Raw genomic sequence first — 20,032 nt, 5'->3', positions numbered from 1 at the left:
CTCACAGTAAAAATTTATTAGAATCAGAAACATGGTCATTCAGTTGAGTTCTTACTTGGATAGCTAAATTTTTAAAAAGACACTGGTAATATCTTCAGATACAGATCTAATAAACTTAACTTGCAGCAGGCAAAGTTCGTAATACTGCTAACAGACCCATATTAAAGTACAAGAAAATATCCTAGCTTTTGGGACTAATATTTCTTTTCTTGAGAAGGAAAGAGGGATAGGTTGTGGGAAGAATAGGAAGGAAAGGAAGTTGCTTTAAACCACAGAGTGGGAGGAACCCACTCGTAGTGAGGATGATGGAAGACAAAGGTCTTGTACTTGTGTGTGTGTCTGTTGACAGTACTAAGAATTTTGCCTGCTGATGGTAAGTATAGGCCAGCATTTAAGTCTCATAATTATGAAGTTTCTCATGTGAGTTTTCCTTTGGATACAGATTTAATGAACTTGTAAAACTAGGCATGTTGTTCTTCTTGTTGACTCATAATACTGATCAAGATACGAAATTTATTGTCTGATTATGGGTGGGTAGTAAATAAACCAAAAATTAATAATGTAAAGGGACTGCTCATACATGTGAACTGGAGAGATTTCTATAGTGCTCATGATGTGAATGACAAAACAATTTTATTAATACAGATATCATCTTGTTGAACATCTGTTTTCACCTAGATGAGTGGAATAACAATATCAAATCTATAATGACCACGAGAGATTCACAGGATGCTCCAGTACCCTAATAACGTACTTGAGTTACGGGTACTTAAGGTTTTTAGTGCTTTATTCTCTCTTTCTGTTCTTAACATGACACCGTAATCCTCTGGAGTGTAAGTACTTATTGAAGTATAGCAAACAGATGCAGTGTGACTGAAAACACCCACTAAACTACATTGTATCTTCCCAAAATTTACATTGCCATTCTCTTTTTTCATTACTACAAATTTTGTGTCAAATTTCTGCTTCAAAAACTCTGAAAGATCCATCGTTGTACAATTAAAGCAGAAATGTCACATAAAATTAGTGTATATTACAGTCAAAATAACAGTAATCGTCAATTGAAATGTTGCTTTAGTGCCGCAGTGCTCTCTATGCGAGGGCTTGTTGGAGGCAATATGCCTTTCCAGCGTGTGTACATGCATATACCAGTGGTCACATGATGTTCGGGGGGCTAATACATCTCACGTAATGACTATGACAGTAAAATTAGTGTATTCCAGATTCACAGACAGGATGTGGAGGTAAACTAACAGTTCTTCCCACACTCATTTAATAATACAATAGAAGGACAAATAATAATACTGGTAAATGATGTAAACTTTGCCATATACGGGGAGACATTTTTTACTTCCTTTACAATTTCAGTACTGTTGTACAATAACCACATGGCAAGCTCAACCAATTACTGTCTTTCAGTTAAATGTAGAATTCGCATCAAGTGCACTTTGTATTTTGCATTCACAAAATATTGCCAGATATAGAAATCATAATTCTCCAAAAATCCCCAGGATTGCACAGACCTCAGACTCTGGACCTCTGGCTTCCTAGCACAACACTTGAGCAACATGCTATCAAATTTTATCCAAACATTTTTGTAGCCTTACTACTGCTAAAGAAAGCTGTCTGATATCTGTTTTAGGGCAGGGCTACAAACAAATGAAAGCTAAACTTGGAATGCGGAAAGTACGTCCATGGAAGTGGATGCCTTTCACAAACCCTGCGCGCACTGACGGAGCAGTGTTTCATCACTGGCGTCGTACTGTTGATGAAGGAAAGGATTACCCATTTGCCAAGTTTAATAAGGTAAGTGTTTGTGTTTTGTTTCAGTCATTGTACTATGTGATAATATTGAAGCTGCTAATAGTTGTCACTAATCCCTATAAAGTGTTATAGTATTCCTGTAAGAACTCACTATAGCATCATTTTTCTACAGTATTGTCACATAGAATCCAGAATCACATTATAGTTTATAGAGCATGGTCGCCAACAAGAACCAATAGTTCAATTTGAAAGCACGTTTACTGAACACATATGAAGCACTTGCAGAGCTGAACCAACTGCCTAAGCATAGTGTGCTCCTTCTTATACACATAAGTAATGTTCTAGCAAATTACAAAATTTCACAAATAAGCAAGTCTCACAAATCAGAAGCATCAACTCATAAGTATTCACTGGAGGCAAGTATTGTACGGGTGGCCTGCACGTCACCAGCCAGAGACTATGGTTGCTTCACCAAAGTGGATATGCACAGCACGTGGCATTTCTCCCCTTCCGCACAAACAGCAGCATGGTAATTCAGACTGAAATGCAGATTCCTGGTTCTGGATCTAACCAGTCATCCTTAGTATGGCAGCGCTGATGGATATTTGCATTCTCATTGAATTGTTATGTCCTTGTGGTCACTGCAAAGAGTAAATACAGTTGCTTCCATTGTGGCATCATGATTGTTGGACAGATTTATGTTTCTTGTATGGGAAGCCCCTGCTGTTGAAATGCTCCTCAGCACTATGATGGGGCTTTATGCAGAGGACATAGACAGTGTCTCTGCACTTTTATCGCCTCACTGTTGGATCGCCATCTTTGACTTAAGGGGTTAGGATCCAATACAGGTCAAAGCTGCACTGTAATTATTATTATTATTATTATTATTGTTCTTGCTTTTTCAGTTCTGGTGATGAGTGTTTTATTATAATCATCATGAGCATAATTGGGTTGAAATGGAAACAAAGTTATTTCAACCTCGCAGCAGCAAATCAGGAAAAATGGTGAGGAGCTTGTAAAGCTCTGTTGTGCCTTGTTTTATATGAAAAGTCATGACAGACAGTATTGTCTCTCTACCTTTCTGTTTGACATCGATGAAATTTGATGTAATATCTGCCAGCATACTATTAAAATGTCTTGTCATGTCATTTGTCATTAGGTGGTAGGCTTTTCTCATTCTGTGGACCACATTGCATAGCAAAACCGATTCGACACGAGTCTCGATTGAAACACTTTTTTACAATCAGAGATCATTCGCATGGTGCTTCATGCTTCAAGATTATGTCTTCTCCAATGTACCTGGTGATTCCTGGAGCTTCAGCAGTGGATACAGCTCTGGTGATAGTGTAGTGGGTGGGGTAGTCAGTGTATGCTATCATGCATTTATTCCCATTTGTTGACTTGAGAAACCTCTCCAAGGGGTCAAATTCTTATCATGTAAAATGAAGGAATTGGTGCCAGGCACATGTTTTCGTCTTTGGCATGCTCTATGGTGGCTTACAAAATGTCTGACAATTTGGTAGACCACTAGCTAATGACATCTGATTCTCATTCTGTCAAGGGTCTTCATAAATTTCAGGTGACTTGATGTTGGAGCATCATGAAAATACTCCAGAACGAATAGATGGAAATGGGCTGGGAGCACAAGCAACCATTTTTGTCCTGTTGGATCGTAATTCCTTTTATGAAATATTCCATCTACATCTATCTGATTACTCTGCAATTCACAATTAAGTGCTTAGCAGACGGTTCACTCACCCACCTTCAAGCTATTTCTCTACTGTTCCAACCATGAGTTGCGCATAGAAAAAACGAGCACTTAAATCTTTCTGTGTGACCTCTGATGTCTCTTATTTTATTATGATTATCGTGTCTCCCTATGAAGGTGGGTACCAACAGAATATTGGTGATTGAACTTTCACGAAACTCTCTCCCCTACTTCGCAATAAAACAAAATGAGCTGCTGCTCTTTGAAGTTTTTTGATGTTCTCCGCCAGTCGCATCTGACGGGGATCCCACACCACACAGCAATAGTCCAGAAGAGGATGGTCATATGTGGTGTAAGCAGTCTCGTTAGTAGATCTGTGGCACTCCCTAAGTGTTCTGCCAATAAATTACAGTCTTTGGTTTGCTTTCCCCATGATATTACCTTTGTATTCATACCAATTTATGTTATGCGTAATTGTAATCTCTAAATGTTTAGATGAATTTATAGCCTTTAGATTTGTGTGACTTATCATTTACCAGAAATGTGGTACTTATGTGAATGACTTCATACTTTTCTGTATTTTGAATTAATTATCACCTTTTGCACCATACAGGTGTGTTGTCTAAATAATTTTACAATTGGTTTAGATCATATGATGACTTTACAGGACAATTAATGACAGAATCATCTGCAAACAGTCTGAGAGGGCTGCTCAGACTGTCCCCAATGTCATTTATGTAGATAACACTTTCTTGGAGAATGCCATCTATGGCTTCTGTGTTACTCGAGACTTTCCATCAGTTACTTCAAGCTGTGACCTTTCTGACAGTAACTCACAAATCTAGTCACACATTTGAGACGGTACTCCATAGGCATGCTATGTGATTAGAAGTCGCTTGTGAGGAATGGTGTCAAAAGTATCCTGGAAATTTAAAAAATTGAGATCAATTTGACGTCCCCTATTGATAGCACTCATTACTTTATGAGATAGCACTCATTATGAGAATAAAGAACTAGTTTTGTTTCACAAGAAAAATTTTTGGGGTGGGGATCTTTGCAGACTATTTGTTAGTAAATCATTTTCTTTGAGGTAATTCATGACGTTAGAACACAGTATATCGATCGTAGCCAGTGAAAGCCACGTAACTGCATTTTGTTAAATTTTACAGGAGAAGTAAAAATGGTGTCTTAAAGAATAATATGAAGTGATACAGAAAGTTGCTACATGTGTAGTTATATAGTAGAATCATAGCTATTGACAGATTAGAGAAATCCATGCACTTTCAAATCTCCCTTTGGTCACAGAGTTATTGGTTGCTGTAATTATGAGGTTTTCACAGACAGATTGAGTTATGAGGGTTTCAATGCCTAACATCGATATGTTTCAAAATCCTACTGCAGATTGACTTTAGTGATATGGGTCTGTAATTCAGCATATTACTCCTATTTACTTTCTTGGGCATTGGTGTGACTTTGTCTAAATAGTCCTTCGCCTACTGGTTCGAGGGTCAGAATCGACCGGAGTTATTCCTGCCTGTCATAAGAGGTGACTAAAAGGAGTCCCCTACTTTCCAGCCTGAAGTATTATGGTTGCCTATTAGGGTTTGACCTCCACATTTTCCAAATTTTTCAGAAGTGTGGGCCATGTGGGGAAGGTCACTTTATGTGATGCATCATGTATCCATTGTGCACCTAATATTCTCATGCCTCTGTAACTCCACTCGTAATCCAGCCATTGGGCAAGGACACCTTACAGGGTGCGTAATCTACATACCTTGTGCATTGCCATCTTCTGCACCCATGATAATAACGAATCTTTTCACACCCAATGTCCAGTGCAGTAGCCAGTCCGTTGTCAAGGGGCCATCATGTACCCTCTTACTTGTAGCCCCCTGACAACACAGGAATCGCACTGCTGCTGTCTAAGCAGCAAACTCCCCACATATGCCAAGCAGTAGATGCCCAGCTTCATGGGGCATCAGCACTCCTGACAACAGTCATCGTGCCAGGTGGCCGTTGTTGAAGCTGGATGGCACCTGTGGGGAGTCCCTGGTCAGAGTGGGTGGCCTCAGAACAGATGACCCGCAGTGAGGCGGACCAAGTCATCTTTTGCTGATGGTTGAATAGCCCCAGCAGTCTCTAAGAAAGGAATGTTATACTTCAGTGTTGAGAAGTATGATCCTAAATTGTTCCCTTCCCTGGCTACACTGTGGGGGAAACATAGGGCTATAGAAGAAACAAAAGGTTTCGAACACTTGGCATATTTTTTGATTTAACTAAGGCATTTGAGTGTGTTGATCACAAAATATTGCTCGAGAAGTTGGACCATTATGGAATATGGGGAGTAGCTCACAATTGGCTCACCTCTTACTTTAGCAGTGGACAGCAAAATGTCATTATTCACGATGTTGAGAATGGCTGTGATGTGGGGTCTGAATGGAGTTCGGTCAAGTGGGGGCTGCCCCAGGGATCAGTGTTGGTGCCACTCCTGTTCCTTATTTATATAAATGATATGCTCTCTGGTATTACGGGTAACTCTAAAATATTTCTATTTGGTAGTGAAGGGTGTTGTGTGAAACATTGGCTCGGTTTCAAATAGTGCAGTTCTTGACCTAAGTTCATGACTTGGAGAAAATAAACTAACGCTAAATCACAGTAAGCCTCAGTTCCATTCAACAAAACCTGAAGTTTTAATTTCACATAATGGGCATATGATTAATGAAACTGGACAGTTCAAATTTCTAGGTGTTCAGATAGATAGTAAGATGTTGTGGAAAGCCTACATTCAGGATCTTGTTCAAAGACTTAATACTGCCATTTTTACTATTCGAACAGTATCTTAAGTGAGTTATCATTTGACACAAAAATTAGTCTACTTTGCATATTTTCATTCTCTTATGTCGTATGGTATTATATTTTGGGGTAACTCTTCCCATTCTAAAAGGTATTTTTGAGTCAGAAACAGGTGGTTCAAGCAAGAAGAGGTGTAAGTTCACGATCCTCTTGTCGACCCTGTGCATGAGCCTGGGTATTTTGACATTGGACACTCAGTATATATATACTCCTCACTGTCATTTCTTGTTCCCAAGAATAAGCAGCTTTCACTCAGTTAATACTCGGCAGAAATCAAACCTGCATTTTGATCGGACTCCCTTAACTCTTGTGCGGGAAGGTGTGCTCCATCCATTTTCAGTGAGCTACCACTACAATTCAAAAATCTTAGCAATAATCTACACACTTTCAAATCGAAACTGAAGAGTTTCCTCATGGATCACTCCTATTTTGTCGAGGAGCTCCTTGAAAAATTAAGCTGATTCTTGTTGCATTGTTGATTGCGTTCTTGTTTCAGCGACTCCCTATAAAAGGCTAAATGTGGTCCAGAGGATTATTTTTCATTGAGACCTCCCATTTGCAGTCCGACAACAAACTACACACCAGTGTAGTACAACAGGGTGTTCACTTCATCCGACGCATTTATAGGGAACCAGAACATAATAGGGTTGCTTCCGGTGCCTTCGTCTTGACTTTTGAGGATAATTCGTTACTCCCCCTGTGTGGTGCTCTGAGTGCTGAAAGTATGGGCACATGTCTTCCTGGTGCAGTTCCTTCACCACATTTAGAGACTGAGAATGCCTATTGCATCCAAATACTCCATGTGCCCCCCTCCAACCTGTGTCAACTGTAGAGAACACCACTATGCCTGCTCACTGGACTGTATGGTTCTTCAAAAGGAGAGGAAAATTATGGAATACAAGATCCCAGACAGGCTGACTTACCAAGAGGCTAGAAAGAAATGTGACTAGTTGGACCCCATTCGGTTGACCTCCTCCTGTGCTGCAGCTACAAAGACATTGACCTTGCCAGTGACGATAGTCCCTTTGTCTCTGCCTCCAACAACTGGCCCTCAGTGTTGTTCCCATAGCACCTACTTTGAGAGCTATGTCCCCCCAATCACTGAGGACATCATCAGTCCCCCCCAGCCAGAGAAACAACAGCCTCCTCCACCCCCTCTCACATGGAAAGGGTTCCCCAGGTCTCACCCCATGCAAATGCGGACACTAGCCAGTGGCTGAAGAAGCCACAAGCTGCTGGTGAAAGGGCTTCACACTCTTCATCTGCACCTGACGCTACTTCAGAGAAGCCCTCCCAGCAAGCCCCTAAAGAGAAGTGAGATCTGGTAAGAAACAAGAAACTCCAGTGACCCCCATACCACCACTTCCTGCCAGTTCCGCATCTGAGGATGAGGCGGAGATTCTAGCATCCCCCGAGGGCCTAGATCTCGCTGATGCCTCAGCAGCAGTGGTAATAAATACAAGCACTCAACTGGTGGCTGCAGATGACCCTGAGGCATAAACTGCCTCCTCGGTCCCTTCATGCCTTCCCAGATTACAGAGAGCATCATCCTCCTGTGGAATGGCGGTAGTTTATTCCATCACCTGGCTGCGCTATAACAACTCTTAAGCATTACACCTGCTTTCTGCATTGCTCTTCAGGAAAACCTAGTTTCCGGAAGCGCTGACCCCCAACCTTTGTGGCTGTCAGGGGGTATTACAAAAATCGCAATGACTGTGACAGTGTGTCAGGTGGAATGTGTACATATGTTCTTACCTTTGTCTACAGCGAACCTGTGCCGCTTCAAGTAACTTCAGAAGTTGTGGTTGTCAGGGTGAGGACAGCGAAGTAGATTACCATTTGCAACATCTACCTTCCTCCAGTTGGTGAAGTATCATACAATGTATTGGCTGCACTAATTTCTTAAATTCCTCCACCTTTCCTACTTTTGGGTGATTTCAATGCCCACAGCCTTCTTGGGGTGGAACCAAGGCTACTGGCAGTGGCAAAGATGTTGAGAATATAGACACCCCACTCATTTCAATATGGCACATGCTCGCCATTGATCTCTTAGTTTGCAGTTCTGGTCTTCTACCATCTATACACTGAAGAGTTCATGATGACTTGTGTGATAGTGACCACTTTCCACTCTTCCTGTACGTCCTCCAGCACCACTCACCTGGATGCTTGCCCAGATGGGCTCTTATCAATGCTGACTTGGGTGCTTTCATGTCTACTACCACCGTTTGATCTCCATCACATGGCATTATCAATGTGATGATCCGGAATATTACTACAACCATTGTTCCTGCAGAATCATCAGCAGTCCCTTGTTCCTCAGGTTGCTCACGGCAGAAGACAGTGCCTTGTTGGTTGCTGGAAATTGCCGTGGCCATTAGAGATCATAGGCGGGCCCTACAACATCATAAGTGGCACCCTTCAATGTATGGCTCCATACCCAGGTCCATCAACTAATCAGAAGACAGAAGCAGGAGTGTTGGGAATGGTACATCTCCACCATTGGAACACGAATCTCTCCTTTCCAAGTTTGGATTGAGACCAAGGTGCCTTTATGGATATTAGACCCCTGCAGGTATACCTGTGATTTCCATGAATGGAGCTATCAATACTGACCTAGATGCAATCACAGATCGTTTTGCTGAGCATTATGCATGAACCTCTACTTCTGAGAATTACCAGAACAAAAGCACTTATCTTTTGCTGCACACCATATTGAGCCATATCATGCTCTGTTCAGTTAGTGGGAATTTCTCAGTGCCCTTGCACATTGTTATCCCAACACAACCCGGGTCCAGACAGCATCCATCCCCAAATGATTAAACATCTATCAGCAGATTACCATGCCACATCCTTGCCATCTTCAGCTGCATCTTGAGTGATGGCGAATTCCTGTCACAATGGCAAGAAAGCATTATCGTTCCAGTGCTAAAACCTGGTAAGACCCTGATAGATATGGATAGCCTCACCAACATTCTGTGCAAGCTGCTTGAATGTATGGTGAACCGGCAGTCCTTGAGCCTTGAGGCCGTCTGGCTCCATCCCAGGGCAGTTTTCGCCAAGGTCACTTCACCACTGTCAACTTGGTATACCTAGAGTCTTCCATCGGAACAGTCTTTTCCTGCCGTCATCACCTTACTGTCATCTTTTTTGACCTGACAAACGCCTGCACACACACCTGTGCACTGACATTGTGCTGGCTGGGCATATAGTGCTGTGATTGCATGGTGGAAAGTGGTCGAGGGTGCAGTGCGGATTGTGTCGGATGAGGTGGGTAGAGGGAGAGAGAGGTAGGGGGCAGCAAGAGGATTGAGGGTGTGTTCAGAGGGAATTAGCATGTTTGCTGCCTAGGAATGGGGGAGTGCAAGGTGGGGGGGGGGGGGGGGAGGAGGGGTGGCATTTACACAGGCTAGGCATGTGATGCATAGATACCGGAATTAGTGTGGGTGTGGCACACAAAGGAGACGTGGATTGGGAGGGTGTGAAATGACAAAAGAATGGGAAATAGAGTGGAAAATGTCTGGACAGTGGGTTAAGAGAGACAGTCTAAGAGGACTGCGGGAGTGAAGGATGTGTTGCAGGGATAACTCCCATCTGTGTATGCCAGAAAGGTTGGTGGTGGAGAGAAGAATCCAGAACAGAAGGGGTGGGTTGTGAAGCTGCCACTGAAATGGAGCATGTTGTGGTCAGCTTTGTTCTTGGTCATAGTTTGACAGGGGTCATCCATTCTGGTGAACAGCTTGTTGTTTGTCATACTGGAAATAAAATGAGACTGGAAATAAAATGAGTGTATGGTGCCATTGGCCGGGAGGCCCCATACGGGGCAGGTCTGGCCGCCTTGGTGCAGGTCTTATTACATTCGACGCCACATTGGGCGACCTGCACACCAAATGAGGATGAAATGATGATGAAGACAACACAACACCCAGTCCCTGAGCAGAGAAAATCCCCGACCCAGCCGGGAATCAAACCTGGGCCCCTTAGGACGGGAGTCCGTCACACTGACCTTTCAGCTATCGGGGCGGACGTACTGACAACAAAGCTGTGCAGTAATTGGAGCAGAATTGGTATACAGCATGGCTGTTTTCACATGTGGCTCTGCCTCTTGTGGGGTAGGATAATGTGAGAGTACAAGATTTCCCAGATGTATTTTGATCATAGTTTTTTGAAATTAAATCATTTCATTGATTGAGGGGGAAATATCACGCCAATTTTGAATGTAAATGAACAAGTGTTATTAGCAGAAGGTCTGTTTATTTGTTCATCTATTATTTTTCTTGAGGTATTCTGCATGAGCTTAGAGGCCATCTCAGGAACATTAAAATGGTGACTGTTGTCATGACATATGGACTGATCGGTGGCGGCAAAGAATATTCTGCACAAAGCATGACGTGGAATACCAATGACCAGAATATTAATAATGTAAATGCTGATGTATATACTCTTGCTTTTTGCTTTCTAAGCTTAGAGTTGGTTCATAGGAAATGTACATAACTGATTAAGTTCAGATCACACTTGTAATAGAAGGCATAATAAAAGCTTTCATACAAATCAGAGTTATTGAGTTCTGGTTTTGGGTATGAATAGAGTTCTTCAACAGCCATAAGACAAGTTTAACAACGAGTCAGGTGTCCACAGACTGCTCAAAGCTGAAGATCAGTAACTGTGTAGTTTAAAAACTAACTGAATACCCGTATGTGGCAACCCTGGTGAAAAATGAACTGGAAGACGATTAAGCAATACCGGTACATCAAACTGAATAAGTAGATTCAAGATCAATGAGGAAAATTTTGGTATGAAAGAAACAGTGCTCTTACAACAAACCATTATTAACCAGACAAGACTGTTGTAGTGGAGTTATATATTCTGCTTTCAGTAGTAACGCTGTTAAAGCAGTAACTGACAGTACTGATGTTACTATTCAGTGTCCAAGATAAATGATTGTACGATGCTGAAATACTAAGAAGCGGTACAGCCAAAAGCACAAAAAGTTAAATGCAACAGATTTTAATAATATATGCTTTTAAGCTGACAGATTCATATATTGCAATTTCTGTTCAGAGTAAATCTGCTTATAGAAACATGATTTGACTGTAGTTGTTAAGCAGTCCTCTTGTGGAACTATGAGAATACGTCATACAGTCTGGGTCCGTTTATGAAAAGTGAAGACGGAATTTGAACCACAGTGCATAATACCTGTTTGGAGTGGTTATTTCATCCAAGTAATCCTGTGAACACTGAAGAATTTCAGCTACAGCTACCGAGATATGGACAGCTGAAGCACCAATGATGAGTGGCCGCACATGTCGTCCAAGGCATAGAAGGTCGGCAGCTGTCTGTGAGGTGTTGCAGTTTGACGAACCAGTGCCAGGCAGCATGCAGTACCAGCAGCAACAGCCAGTGCCAAACAGCAAACAGTGTTGTGGCCATACGCGATGAGGCACAAAATGCCATAATTTGGTGGACTCGGATTGTTTTTTCCTTCTTTGTAAAGCATAGTGGTGTGAACATATGAATACGGTGATTAAAGTGAAGTATTTATTACGACGATGACTTGTGAATATAGTTGGTTTTTATCACGTCATTGTGTCACTTATACATTCTGTTGTTACAACAGGTGCTGTTACATTCAGTAAATTCCAACCAGGTAATTACAACAAATATACATACACCCATTCCACTATTACATCAACTTAAGTTGGATATAGTTCACTACAGATACTTTATTACGATATATAGGTATAAATTTGTTTTAGTTTGACCATGCCATCAGTCATGCAATAGCTGGCTCACTTAAATAGAACAGTTATGCATATGGATGACAAGTTTACCCAAGTGAAAACAGACTGCTGCAAATTGACACCAAACTCATGAATTTAGAAACATGGAAATGAATTTACTACCCAACGTAATGGCAGAATAGGTACATTGGAAACAAGATTGAACATGGACTTTGATCATATTTCTGAAACAGACAGGCAGTTGGAGATAGTGGAAACTAAACAAGACAGTACTGTAGAGCATGTACATTTTATCAAGGCAGAAATGCCAAATTAGTGTGAAGAATTGAGATGTTAGAGAAAGAACTGATGGATACCAAAACAGTGTTATATACTTATACTCACAAGAATATTGATGTTCTATCAATAATATTTAATGAATTGGAATGAGATTATAAAAACTTGAATTAACTAAGGATGTGCATTGTACAGCAGTACGTGCTAAAACTACAGAACTAGTTGACAACAAATATACACCTACAATGTTTACATGTGCATTGTCAGGAACACCAACAGTTCACAGCAATGATAGTTTTAGTACAGACATAAATGCAATGATATCAAATAACGCTTTGAGGTTAGAAGAGACAAAGAAAAATTAAGAAAAGAAGTAGAAGCCCAGTTATTAAAGAATGTGATAATACCTAATAACTATGATGACTACTGTAACACTGAGCAAAGGATTAAATAAGTGATTTCTTAAGTTTTCACCTTAAGGCAATATTCGCCCAGTTTTATTTCTGAAGTCATTTGAGGGCATGTTATCCAATTCCTGGTCAGATACTAATAAGATACAATTTGTAATAATACACTTGACAGACCTGCACAGTGGGGTATGTTACAGGTAGAAGAATTCACATCGTTGATTTCGAGACAGCATTTAAGTCTAAGTATTGGAGTGAGGGGGCCTAAAAGAAACTGAGATTAGAACTTTCAGGATCAAAACCTTACAATAATGGTTCATAGAACAGATATAGAGATTTTTAGAGATTTTATGGAGTGGCATTTCAACAAAACGAAATATCTATATGATCTTATGAGGGAGAAACATTCATTGCAAGTTGTCACTAGCTGATTACCATGGTGAGTAAGGGACAGATTGTTAGCAAAGGATTGGGGAAAAGTGAACAACTTACTGGAATATTTAGAACACGTAGATACAGTGGAGAGGCAAGCTGAAAGATGGGACACAGGCAGCACAACCAATTATAATAACCAATACAGTAGTGTTAACAGAGGATTCTCACCTCACTAAAGAGGATGCTACAAATTGAGGAAACAGGGTATGCAATGGACATGATTATAATCATTCTGGGAATAGATACAGAAATGCAACAGCAAAAATTATCACAAAAACACATTTAATGGTGCTACTACCATGAAGAGGGAAAACTAATACACTTCCAAGAAGAGGCTTGGTCCTCTGAAGTAATACCAAGGGAGCCACAACAAATCGTTTCAAGCTTAATGAAGTATGATTATGATCACAGTTTAACGTATGTTTTATTATATGAAGATGACACACAAATAAAAGAATATATGAAAACAAAATTAACATCCATTGTAAGTAATGTAACTGTGAAAGTTATTTTAGATTCTGGTGGTGACATGTGAGTGGTAGGTTCATTTGTTGGATGCTTTCCCTCAGTTACCAGTCATAAGAATAAAGATAACAGACACGACAGGCAAACCAGTATATGCAGGATTGTTCATTGTGTGAATCATAGTATACTCCTAGATTGAAGTTTTATGGAATTGATGGTATAGCCAACCAATGGATCATGTCATATCTAACCAAAAGAATGCAGAAAGTTGTACTTCACAGTAATTCAACCAACAAAATCCAGGGACATAATTCTGACTGGGGAGAAATTATATATGGGCTTCCCCAAGGCTCAATCTTAGGTCCACTACGGTTTCTCATATACGTAAATGATGTACTGCGTAATGTACAACAAGCAGAATTAGTTCTTTTGCAGATGACACCAGTAGCGTAATCACTCCTGGTATACGTTCAGAAATGGGAGATATGGTGAACAAAGTTCTCAAAAGTATCATTGACTGGTTTTCTGTGAATGGCCTCATCCTGAATTTCACAAAGACAAAAAGAAGAGAAATTTGTTAACATTGAGTATAGATTTAAGTGTCAGGAAGTCGTTTCTGAAAGTATTTGTATGGAGTGTAGCCATGTATGGAAGTGAAACATGGACGATAACTAGTTTGGACAAGAAGAGAATAGAAGCTTTTGAAATGTGGTGCTACAGAAGAATGCTGAAGATAAGGTGGGTAGATCACGTAACTAATGAGGAGGTATTGAATAGGATTGGGGAGAAGAGAAGTTTGTGGCACAACTTGACCAGAAGAAGGGATCGGTTGGTAGGACATGTTCTGAGGCATCAAGGGATCACCAATTTAGTATTGGAGGGCAGCGTGGAGGGTAAAAATTGTAGAGGGAGACCGAGAGATGAATACACTAAACAGATTCAGAAGGATGTAGGTTGCAGTAGGTACTGGGAGATGAAGAAGCTTGCACAGGATAGAGTAGCATGGAGAGCTGCATCAAACCAGTCTCAGGACTGAAGACCACAACAACAACACATCATATTCAGTTCTGCACCTCTAGGGGTACTGCACCAGTGATAAATGTAACACATTGTGATGAAATAATACATTGTGTAGAAACTTCAAAATTCTTATGTGTCCATATTGATGAGAATTTAAATTGGAAAAAACACATTTTGGAACTTGCTCGAATGAAAAACAGCCCACAGTTGCACTAAATTATGTTTATTTTAAACCTTGACCATGGTTTCTCCTATAATAATATAGCCTTCTTCAAAAGTCATACACACTAATAAATGAAAAATGTCTTCGCCCAGCGTCTGCGTCAAGACCAGCCGCTGGGCTATGACAATTTTCATTTATTAGTGTGTGTGACTTCTGAAGAAGGCTATAGCCTTCTTCTTTATAGCATAAACCATGGTCAAGGTTTAAAATAATCATAATTTAGCACAACTGTGGGCTGTTTTTCATTCGAGACAATTTCTTAATGGTTGCTGTTGTCACTGCCACGATGAAAATAATGACGTTTTGGAACTCCTAAAAAAACTTAGTTAAGCCAGCAAATAGCAAATTTTGGGGAGAGAGAAATCAGTAAGTTGACATATTTTACTTTGTTTTCATTCGGTAATGTCATATGGAATAATGTTCTGGGGTAACTCATCTTTAAGAAAGAAGGTCTTCATTGTCCAAAAACATGCTGTAAGAATAATATGTGTTGCTCACCTGTGATCATCTTGTAGACATCTGCTTAAGGAGTTGGGCATTCTGACTACTGCTTCACAGTTTATTTATTCCCTCATGAAGTTTGTTATAAATAACCCACTACAGTTCAGAAGGAACAATGAGGTACATAATTACAATAGTAGAAGAAAAAATGATTCCAGAATGAAATTTTCTGCAGAGGAGTGTGCGCTGATATGAAACTTCCTGGCAGATTAAAATGGTGTGCCGGACCGAGACTCGAACTCGGGACCTTTGCCTTTCGCGGGCAAGTGGTGCACTTACCTGCGAAAGGCAAAGGTTCCGAGTTCGAGTCTCGGTCCGGCACACCATTTTAATCTGCCAGGAAATTTCATACCAGAAAAAATGATGTTTATTACTCAACATTATGGTTGTCTTTAGCACAGAAAGGGGGGAAACAATGCTACAACAAAAATTTTTGACCACTTCCTCAGTGATATGTCTAACAGAGAGCAAGGTAAAATGTGAAAATAAATTGAAAAAGTTTCTCCTTGGCAATCCCTCCTAAGCCGTTGAAGAATTTCTATGTTTATAATGTGTAAAAGGTGGTGGGTAGGAATCGCTAACACTATCTGTATATCTTGTTTTCATTTTGTGGGAGAAATAATAATAATTATTATTATTATTATTATTATGTATAATAATAATAAGAATAGTAATTATTATTATTATTATTATTATTATTATTATTATTATTATATGGTCATGTTTAGAGTACAAAGAGATGTACAAATTAATTTGCAATATCAATGTAAAATGAGTCTTTACACATCATAACAATTTATCGTGCAAAATGATCCGTGGGACATGAAAGTAACTAACTAACTTAAGTTTACATTAAACAAATACACATTTCAACAAGCTGTGCTTGTTGTGAAAGGTTTAAATGTACCTATGATTTTGGGTATAGATTGAATGTCAGACAATAATGTATTGTTAAACTTCCAAAATGAGACAGCAACATTCATATATGGACATGAAGAGGATTTAGCTGCCATTCATTTTGAGCAAAGCAACACATCCAGATTAGGACTCACTTTAATCACAGGAAGTACACTATAACAGGATGACAGGCACCAGTTAGTTGTAGATGTGAACAAGTGAATGAAGCAGATATAGTTGATAACATTAACAGATCAAAGAATCTGTATATTCATGAAAAGAAGGATATGATTTCTTTACTACATAGACGTATAAATGTATTTTAACATGCCCAGGCATTATTAAAGAGTTTATTTGTGGGTTGAGGATTAAACCACACAATCCATTTTATGGCACTCCCCTTCTCCATACCAGTATTGAGGAAGCCATTAGTACAAAAATAAATTGAAAGAATGTTACAATGGAACATTATATAAATGTCCAATAGTTGTTACAATAATCCATTAGTAGTTGTTAAAAAATCAGATGGCATTTTACTAATAGTGGTGTGTACATGACCTGTAAATAAAACAATAGTGCCAGAGAGGGATAGGCTCCCTGTAATAGAGGAACTGTTAGCCAAGTGAAATGTATCTGCACACTGGTCCTGACAGAACTGTTAGCCAAGTATGAAGAAGTAAAGTGTATCTGCACAGTGGACCTGATGGGAGGTTACTGCCAGGTTGCCTTACGCAGTGATCCACGGAAGTATACGGCATTCCTGTTTGAAAGAAGGTTGTATCAGTTCCAAGTGCTACCATTCTGCCTAACAATTCAGTCTCTGTTTTCATAAGAGCTTTGGATAAAGCAAGAAGCAGTGAGTTACGAAGTTAAGTGTTGCTGTATGACAACAATGTAGTAGTAATATCTACAACACGGGGAGAACACCTGCAAACACTGGATGAAATTTTCATGAGATTAAGTTCCCTGTGTGTCACCGTGAAATCGTCAAAATCACAATCTGGGGGAAGCAGTGTTAAGTAATTGGGACATATTGTAAATACTAAGAACATTAACCCTGAGTCACACAAATTGGGTGCAATAAGACTGTGTCCAGAAACAACTAGCAAAAAACCAGCTATAATCATTTTTTGGGATGGTGAGTTTCTACAGAAAATTCCTTGCCAATTCAGAGCTGAATGCACCAAGTCTGATGAAGTTATTAAAACAGAACACAATATGGAGATGGGATATAAACTGCCTTGAAGAATTTTCAAAAATAAAATAAGCATTGGCAGCATGCCAACTGCTGGTTTACCTGAATTTCACTCTTCATTTTCATACGGCAGTGGAAATATCGGATTATGGGTTGGGCTGTCACATATTCCAGGAATATGTGACTGATCACACATTAGAGAAAAAACCAATAGCTTTTGCTAGTAGAATGCTCACTCAACATGAACACAATTACAGCATTACAGAAAAGGAAACATTATCAGTAGTGTGGACATTCAAGAAATTTAAATACCTACTAGCGGGAAATTCAATATGTACAGCAATACATACAGACTATAGCATGTTGATATTTCTATTAAAGAGCAAACTACAACATAGGAGGCTAATATGCTGTGCTCTCTTTCTACAGAAACTTCATTTTACTATTAAGTATATAAATGGGATAGATAACATAATACCCGACACACTGTCTCGACTACCTGTAGGTCTCCAGTCAAACCAAAATGTAAAAAAAGGGCAAAATTGCTGTTTATTTTCTGAAAGTAAATGCATACAAGAAAGACAAAAAAATTTTTGCATAAACTTAGAAAATGAACAAAAAGAAAATAGTCACTTACATTTACAAATTCATGCCTTGCACCAAAGTCACACTGACACTACTGACAGTTGGAAATTGTACAAAGGAATATTGTTTCATAGTAAAAGCAACACACAGAGACGGTTACTATGCATCCCACAAAATAGCATTAATTTAATGACTTGGTATGTGTGTATACGATATGCTCATTTCAGACCAAAAAAGTGAATCATGCAAATTTTACTACTTTAAGAATAGGAATCATCTAGTTAGAAAAATTCTGTGATCCTGTGAGATGTGTGAGGAAGTTAAAGTACAAACTATTAGTGTGCACACTACATCGTACCCCATCATTACATTCAATTTGTGGGATTTATTGGCCGTGGGCTTCTATGGTCCTCTGCCTAGGGGCAGCAGAGAAATGATGTATGTATTCGTGGTATTTGAATGCTGGGACAATCTAGTAAAATTATACTTGTTAAAAAAGGCTGCATCTCATTATGTTGTAATGATATTAATAAAACATTTTAAAAATGTGGGTAAGTCAAAAAATTTGCTTTTGGATAATGGAACTCAGATTCCAACCAAACAGTTTAAAGAATTTTTGGCATGGGAAGGCATGAACCATATCTTAATTTCTAAATTTCACTCTCAAAGTAATGTAGCAAAATGGGTCATGTGTGAATTACGTGGTTAGACTTTCAAAATGGACTGACATGGTGATAGAATTTTTGAAAATGTAAAATAGGTGCAATATTCAGTTACAGATGTTGCCCCACTGGAATAGTAGGAAAGCAGATAGAAGGAGACTCACCTGTGAAGTGAATTAAATGGCTACAGGGGGATGTTGGACCACAGAAGTCACTGAATAATGATGTGAATAATTTGCTATTAAGAGAGGCTGAGTGAAGGAAAAAGAGATGGGAGAAGGGTACACCCATACAGTACAAGGTAGGGGATTTAATTTTAGTTGAGTCATAAAGAGCCAAAAAATGAAAAATTATAAGTAAGTTTCACCCCTTAATAACGAAGATGTCATACCCAAAAGTAGCCATATTAACTGGCCTGGGGACAGGAAAGGATAAAGGTATGTACAATAAGGCTTGAGACCATTCATTAGCGAAAAAGAAAAAGAGTAATAATAATCGACATAGTTTCAGAATTGTCTATAGTATAATTAAACAATGGAAAATCCAGGATGTTAGAAAACTTCAGAAATTTATGGGAGGATTTGTTTACTATTCAGCAGAGTCGAAAGATGTGCAAGATTATAACTATTTTTGTGATGTGTAGTAAGGGAGTATAAGAGGAAAGATAGACATAGGGAAGAGGCAACTCATAATATTGCTTCAGTGTAGGACTATGAAGGAGCATGTTTTGAAAGGAGACCCTGGAAAAGAGATGGTATGTTGTTGATGCTTAAGGTATTAAAGGTGTCATTATGGATCTTCACAGGCAACTTTCATGTTATATTGTTTTGGGAAGTGAACTAATTGAGATTATTTTAAAGTTTGGTGTAAAAAGCTTAGTGTACTCGAAAAGTAATCGTCCGCAGCTTGTGGTCGCGTTCTCGCTTCCCGAGCATGGGGTCCTGTGTTCGATTCCTGGCGGGGTCAGGGATTTTCACCTGCCTCGAGATGACTGGGTGTTTGTGTTGTCCTTATCATCTCATCATCATTCATGCAAGTGGCAAGATTGGACTGAGAGAAGGCTGGGAATTTGTACGGGTGCTGGTGACCACACAGTTGAGCACCCCACAATCCAAACATCATCATCATCATCATCATCATCATCATTGTCATCATCACCGAAAAGTAATGATTGAGTGTAAGTGGAAGTGTACTTGGAGACAGCAACGATTGGAAGAGAGGCTGTCCTTGGTGTTGAAAATGACTGAACCTGTCATCCTAGCATGAAGAATACTAAGGGTGTGTGTAGTAAGGTTAAATGTAA

General features: G+C 39.6%; 1 protein-coding gene across 1 annotated transcript in view; it reads left to right on the top strand.

Moving 5' to 3' along the window:
* LOC124797956 (DNA methyltransferase 1-associated protein 1) overlaps positions 1 to 20,032 on the top strand; it is an 84,713-nt gene that overhangs the window by 14,321 nt on the left and 50,360 nt on the right. The window contains exon 3 of the mRNA XM_047261113.1: positions 1,643 to 1,806. Coding sequence (XP_047117069.1) covers positions 1,643 to 1,806 — 164 coding nt within the window. The remainder of the gene's footprint in view (positions 1 to 1,642; positions 1,807 to 20,032) is intronic.

This window comes from Schistocerca piceifrons, chromosome 5 (genome assembly GCF_021461385.2).
Source record: "Schistocerca piceifrons isolate TAMUIC-IGC-003096 chromosome 5, iqSchPice1.1, whole genome shotgun sequence".
Taxonomy (NCBI): Eukaryota; Metazoa; Arthropoda; class Insecta; order Orthoptera; family Acrididae; genus Schistocerca; species Schistocerca piceifrons.
This window is presented reverse-complemented; position numbering and strand designations above follow the sequence as displayed.